Source organism: Brassica oleracea, chromosome C5, assembly GCF_000695525.1.
Source record: "Brassica oleracea var. oleracea cultivar TO1000 chromosome C5, BOL, whole genome shotgun sequence".
Classification (NCBI taxonomy): domain Eukaryota; kingdom Viridiplantae; phylum Streptophyta; class Magnoliopsida; order Brassicales; family Brassicaceae; genus Brassica; species Brassica oleracea.
The window spans coordinates 37,312,945-37,320,135 of NC_027752.1; the positions used below are offsets into that span (position 1 = coordinate 37,312,945).

General features: G+C 33.6%; 1 protein-coding gene across 1 annotated transcript; it reads right to left on the bottom strand.

Annotated features, from left to right (window-relative positions):
• Window positions 1–2,090: 2,090 nt before the first annotated feature.
• Window positions 2,091–5,619, bottom strand: LOC106343117 (probable cyclic nucleotide-gated ion channel 20, chloroplastic). The gene is made up of 11 exons (XM_013782250.1): window positions 5,004–5,619; window positions 4,738–4,914; window positions 4,543–4,641; window positions 4,317–4,454; window positions 3,967–4,215; window positions 3,582–3,818; window positions 3,343–3,488; window positions 3,174–3,251; window positions 2,922–3,051; window positions 2,607–2,853; window positions 2,091–2,508 (listed from the first exon to the last, which is right to left on the bottom strand). Exons 1-11 carry the CDS (start codon window positions 5,484–5,486, stop codon window positions 2,231–2,233), a joined length of 2,262 nt encoding a protein of 753 aa, XP_013637704.1. The 5' UTR covers window positions 5,487–5,619; the 3' UTR covers window positions 2,091–2,230.
• Window positions 5,620–7,191: the final 1,572 nt, after the last annotated feature.

The window sequence follows — 7,191 nt, forward strand, 5'->3', positions numbered from 1 at the left end:
CGTTTCAGGTTTTCTCAGATTCGGTTCACATCACAAATTTGATTGAACCAGTTTTGACTTTGGGTTCAATTCTATATCGGGTTTAAGTTACCCAAATACTTGTTTGTGATTTAGAAGTATGTAAAAAAATTTCTCTAACAAAAGCTGGTGGAATGATTCAGAAGTGGTCATTAAAAGACAAAAAATTATAAACAAGTTAAAATTACCAACTAACAACTCTATAAAAGTAAGACATATTATTTAAAATTCAAAATAAAGAAACATTGTTTAAACCTTAGAAGCAAACCTATTCATAATTGAACTTCAAATACAATTGTCAAATCATAAAAAATTAATATTTGATCAAATACCTAAAATATATTAAATTAGGTACTTGAGTTAATTATTCGTGTAGGTACTCGAGTTTGGTATGACTTGTTTTGAATATTGAATTTTTCGGGATTTTTTGGATAGTCATGGGGATCGCGTTCGAATAAAATCTATAAACCGAAATACCATATAACCAGTGTTTTTAAAACCGGACCGGCTAGTGAACCGGAAATTTTTTAGGTCATGGGTCATTGTGGTTCGACCGGGTTTGAACCAGGTTCGATCGGGTTCAGTTAGATTAAACTAAATTTAATGATATTTTAGAAATAATATGCATATTTTTTCTAAAAAAATAGATCATATCAAATAAAATGTTTAAATAGCTATAATGTGTAGAAAAACTTAAAAATAACAATTAAAATCTCAAATCATTATGAAAATCACATTTAAACTTTATTCGCAAACCTTATCGTTCTAAATCTGCATCACCTTTAAAAAAAATTATATACACATTAGGTAAAACTAATATTTTGAAATACAAATTTCAAAAACGAAAATGTTTCAATTATTTAAAATCTTCAAAACAAGTGATCATGAAATAAATTTTTTTTAAAAATGAGAAGTAGACAAAAACAATATCTTGACGTGAATATTAAACTTTGTGAATATGATAATTTATGATCTATAGAGACGACAAAAGAAAAAGATGAGAGATAATACTTTATTAATCTTTGATAAATCTTATTTTTACTTAAAAGAGAAGAAAAATTAATTGTTTCATTAACAAAATTTTGGCTTATATACGAACCGGGGTTTGGCCGGTTCATTGGGTCGCCGGTTCCTGGATTTTTGACGGTTCGATAGGGATTTTTAACTGGTTCGATTTTAGTTGGGTTTTAGCATTAACGCAACCCGGATTATTTTTGGTTCATGGTTCAACCCGGTCCGACCGCCGGTTCGGTCCGGGTTTAAAAACACTGCATATAACACTAGAACAAGACCAATTCAGTATTTATGTTAGATTCGGTTTGATCCAATTTTATTTTTATCGGGTTGGATTTGGTTTATTTGCCAGCCGCTAAGCTTGTCCTACAGAAGAACATATTATTGGATTAATTTGATCATATACCCTAAAATTTATAAAATTTTGTCAGTATATTTTCACTTATCTGATTTTTTTTGGGGAACAAAGGATAACAACCATAAATTTTAAAGAAATAATCCGAAAATTGGCTATGATAATTTTTATATTTTCATTACTATGTGAACCTAATTCACTCATGTGTTCAGAGATTCTGTTTTTTTTTTTCCTTTTCAGTTACTTTTATCAAATAATTTATCTTTTTACTCTATTTATTTTTAATGGCTTTGCATATTTTTAAAATAACTATCCAAGTTTATGCTTTTACTCGTAAAATAGTTTTCTGTGAATTCTTAAGACGAACTTACATTTCTATATATTTGTATGAACAACAAATATATAGTATTATACAAATGAAAGTTCTGAATACAATCATATAGAATTCTTATTTTATGTATTGAGATGCAAAAGAATACATGTAGTACATACGATGAAAGCAATTTGTAAGTTGTGTATTATCTAAAAGTCCACTTTCATTTTTACTTCTTCATTTTTATTTTATATATAGCTAGCCTTTAGTTTATGATGTGTATATGAATATACAGAAAATTAGCCTTTTTTTTTTATTTGATCTTCAATATAAATTTGTTCATTCTTAAATTTAAAAGGTTTAGTCTAAAAATAGGAGAAAGTGATCTGATTAAAGCAACAAATGCATCGATTTCATATATTTACAGTGAAAAGATGAACTTAAGTAAAGCATTAAGCTATCATGTAATACAGTAACACCACATATGTCATAACCACCAAGCTTATGTCATCAAGAACAAAGATTACAATCTAGAGGCTGTAACTAGACTGATCAGTGTACAATCTCTGAAGCCGTCTCCTTCGGTATCTCCAAGCCACTTGAATCTGCATAGCTGCTCGTAGCCTCCAATAAGGAGACTCATACCTTATGGCTCCTTGCACACGATTGCTCCTTAGGAATCTAGAGAACAAGCTCGTTACATCTTCAAGATCTGCTACACTCAGCGAAAACGCCTCCACGTTTGTCACACACCTAACGTTTCTGTTGCTAAGCAGTCCCTTTGAGGGCATCCGTATCCTTGTCCCATCTGAAATTTTCAAAGTATATTCAGTTCCAAGATGCAGTTGTCATCTAAGGTTTTATGTCTGTCTGTTAATGAGCACATAGAGTCAACAAAGAATGTACCGGGGTTCACAGAAGAGCGTTCGAGGCACCAAGTGAGAAGTTCTTCACCACAAACGTCTCCTTCTGACAATGGTAGAACATAACCATCTTCTCCAACGCTCTCTATCTCACCTCTCACTATGAATACCATTTTCTCAACTAGACCTCCGCGGTGCAAGACCATGCTACTCCTTATGTAAGTCCTTTGTTTCAGCCTCTCACGTATAGCATCTAAGATTGATTCATCCATCACCGAAAATATCCTCACCTGCAAACCCATGATGACGTTTCAGAAAGCGAGAGCCAACGCTGAGGGAAACGAACTCCGACGTTTACCTTCTTGAGAAATATGAAGAGGTGTCTTCTTATCTCTCTTTGAAGGTCATCAGGCATATTCTTAAACAACAATTCTTCATTAACTCCTCTGGTAGCAGCCCAGTTGAACCGCTCAGCCTCTCGCACCCTCCTGAAAATGTAGAAACAACTATTTAGTTAGCTTTAAAGCCAGTAACACTACAGAGCCGGAGACGATGTCATTCTTCAAAATTCAACTTCAGAAGCAAAGTTTAAGGGGTAGAGTCCACATACTTTCTAATATCTCCTGGCAACCGTCTATGCCTCATCCATTGCTCCACATCACGCCGTCTCAAAGTCATTTCCAAATTCCTAAGTGTACAAAACACAATCAACGTAGGTAATTTGTGTTTTAGAGACAATCCAACCATGTCTTGTTTTGTACAATGATGGAGTTATTTACCTTCGACCGAGAGATTGAAGGAAGTTCTGCATATTACCAATAAGAAGAGCGAAAAGCAAAAGCCCCAATCCGATAATGCCCATGGTGAAGAAGACCTCCCCAAGAAAGTAACTTGGAATTAGGTTTCCAGCAAGCGTGCTGATTTGCTTTTGAGAGTTTTAAAACAATTTGACATTCATTAAAAGTTCCAGATATGCCTAAAGTAAACCAATGTAAGAACTTGAGTATAACCAAGTTACCTGGAAACCCCAAAAAAGAGAGTAACTGTATCTTGTGAAGAGGCTATTATGATTGGTGAGATTAACTGCCTTCAAATAGATTCCATAAGGAAAACCATCCTCTTGAAAACAAGCACTGGCACCCGCGTTATCTTTCCACGCAGCTGATAAAGCGCTAGTTTCACCATGACAATCTATAAGCTCTCTGCATGGACGATCGGTATTACCGCAAGCATCTCGAAGGCATTGATTAACTCTCTGCAAGAGAAAAAAAAAAATGAAAAAAGGGAAGGCAAGCAATGAAAAGAATCAATAAACAGCTTCTGTTGGTTAGGACAAGAGAAATGATTTAAGCAACATAAAGGATGTTGTTAGATTGAAGTGAGTTTTCAGACTGTTGCCGTACCTGCAGACCAAAAAGATACCAACAAGAGCCAACGACATGACCAGCAAGCATGAAGGTGAGAAGATTAATAAAAAAATTAGCCCAAGCCGACTCAAAGATGAAGCCAGTCGGTGTTTGTCCAGCAAGAAGTGGTAGTAGCCTATACAACTTGGGAATGTATTGGAAAAGAACTGCAGCACGTAAAAGGTTCTTTGCATAGTTTGCCCCAGATATGGCTAAGTGTGCTGGTATTATCCATAATATCAATATCTGTAACCAAAAGAGTAAAAGGAAAATGAGAATTCAGAGGTAAAATGAACATATTCCAATTACTTCTACTTAGAAGGTAGTGGCTATTAACATTATGATACCTGTGGAAGTGGCATCACTATGAACAAATCTAGTAAAAACTTTCCTCGGAAGTAATGACTAGCAATTTTTCTTGGATGGTCTACCAACTGGCCAGCACCAACAACCGTAGACTCAGGAGCTACATAGGCTAATCGGAACTGCAACAAATATATGCAAGAGAAAGAAACATTTAAAGCCAACATATATAGTCTCTTATAACAAAAAATAAGCAAAAAGGAAACACACCTGAAGCAGAATGTTTACAGAGAACAAAACATCTGTTACACTTCTAACAGCTACAAATGTGTGAGCCATCGGCCAATCAATCTCAATGCAATTGTTGTTCTGGAGTATGAAAGATGGTTATAAGAAAGGTTCTCAAGCGCAAGAAAACAAAACATGAGAACAAAAAGACAGAGAAAGAAATATGTCTAAAGATACCTGCTTGACTAATATGAGGAAGAAGAAGAGGGGATCTATGAAAATAGCTAACAAGCAAGAAAAGGCAAAGAACTTAGTCCAGCTCTGAACGAACTTGGAGTGAGGATTCATGATTCCTGGTAAGTGTCTATTAATAGATGTAGCAAACCTCCTAGCCCAACCCTTAGCATCATGGAACTAGAAAGATCGATCAAAAGGAAAAAAACTTTGTTTCAGCAGCATTCACTTGAGAGTCTGAAGCTAAATTGTGAAGTAAAAGAGCATACAGTGGAATCAAAAATGGCAGAAACTCTAGAAGTAGGGATTTGGGCAGCTTTCCGGTTGTAGTAAGAAGGACAAGTGGTACAGTAAGGATCATTACACATACCCAACTGTCCAGATCTCAAGAGATGTGCGTGTTTTAATACGAACTCTTCCTCTGAGTTTTTGTGTTCGAGAGCAGTAAAAGAAGGGTACCTCTCAGGCTGAGAGGAGGAGACATCGCGAGTGGAAGTAGGAGGAGGAGGAAGAAAGAGAGGCTCAGAACTGCGAGTAGATGAGAGAGGGCCACTCATCTGAACTAAAGGAGGCCTTCTACGAGTTCGAAGAGGACCTGTGTAGCCTAAAACAACAGTCGAGCTGTCGAACCCATCAATGATCGAAGAAGTGTTTGCGAGAGAAACGCTACGTGACCTGGAAGTGAAAGGCCTAGTACGAGATAACGATGATGAGTCTGAAACTGGAAGCATGGGAACATCATCCTTCTCCATTTCTGAGATAAGAAAGTAAAGAGACCTAGCAAGAAAGCTAGAGCATTTGAGGCTGTGAGTTAACTGTAAGATGAAAGCAGAGACTTTGGGAAATTGAGAAAAGTTAAGGAAGGAGACGATGACTGAGTCAGGGTCTTTTGTAGGGTCAAGCAAGTGTCTTAATTATAATCGTCTCACAAATTAAAAAGTGAAAAGTGTGTGGACTGAATACGAAAAAAATCGTCTGATTTCTATTTTTTTGTAACCGGTTTTTCATTTTTTTTTAATATAATTTTTTATTGATAACAGTTGATAAAATACACTATTGAAATTTCCAAATCGGGGGAATACGTAGAAATCCCAATAAGATAGTTTGAAGTAAAATCAATGCGATCTTTTTATTTTTCATTATATAATAGAGTAAAAAGAAAATTATTTAGAATGTAGTAATGTGTTTACTTTTTAAATAAAATGTTAGAGTAATATTAAAACCAATTATAACATTATTTTATTTTAAAATAAAATAATATATTGGAAATGCTATAAACCAAACTATACGCTCATTGCACTAAATCGAGAACACAATCCATCAAAAGATAGTTAGACTTATTTCATTTTTCTTATTTTTATATTTATTCTTTTATTTGTGGAATCAAATGAACGTTGCTATTAAAATAAATATTGATACTCTGCTATTTTTCTTTTATGATTAAAATTCAATTATTCGATCACTTACCAACTGTCACTAATTAATTGGAGGCAAATTTGCCGTTAACAGCTTTTCTTTCTTTATCCTACTTTCAATTTAAACGGAAGGATACTTTTCCACGTATCATTTATGGTCAGAGTTAATGGTGCTATTGGTGCATATCCTTTTTGCAGAACTACATTAAATATGTGGAAGCACAAACTGAAAATGTTTACATGCCAACCAAGCTTTGTTTTGCATATATACATTTGTATTTTATGTCTTAACAAAAGTTAAGAGATGTTTTTTTTAAACGAAAGTTAAATGATGCTAAGCCCAAAGCTTTGTTTATCAGCATCGATATTATGGTGTTTCCTATCTATATTATTAAACAAAAGTATTTTTGATACTATTTCGAAACATGAATATCAGTATAAATGAGAATTGTTTGAAAACATGAATAATAGTATAAAAAAAAAGTATAGTGTTTTTTTTAACAATTTCATTTATTATATTATATTAACAATACATCACATCATTAATTATATTATCATAATAATAATAGTGCATATTTTTATTTATTAGTTAATCATCTTTATTTTTTGGGAAAATTGTCAAATATGACTCACAATTTGATTTCAAATGCAAAAGTAAACTCAAACTTGAATCAAATGCAAAAGTAACCTAAAAGGCAATTGGAATTACAACCATCCCTTGTGAACAAACAAAAAAACCGAATTTTTTTTACGTTTCTAACCCCCGTAAGTCGTCTGTCCAGACGACTTTACAGTAAGTCGTCCAGAAGACTTACTGGAAAGTCCAGAAGACTTACTAGAAAGTCGTCTAGTCTAGTTCTACTTAAAAATAATTTAAAAATTTTGTAAAAAATATTTTGATAAGTGAAAAATTGAAATCATGTAATTAACATATGTTTTAAGAGATATAAATTAAGATATAACAAAAGTTAATTGTTTTCAACATAGATGAGTGAAATAGTGAGTCATGATATTCTTTGGTTTAGGTTTTGCCAACATATGT

Bases quoted from the DNA above. Each gene is read 5' to 3' on its own strand.
- LOC106343117 (XM_013782250.1), bottom strand. From the start codon at position 5,486: ATGGAGAAGGATGATGTTCCCATGCTTCCAGTTTCAGACTCATCATCG. The intron at 4,642-4,737 runs GTATCTTTAGAC...TTCATACTCCAG, and splicing joins TCCTCATATTAGTCAAGCAG to AACAACAATTGCATTGAGAT. The intron at 3,819-3,966 runs GTACGGCAACAG...TTTCTCTTGCAG, and splicing joins GGTATCTTTTTGGTCTGCAG to AGAGTTAATCAATGCCTTCG.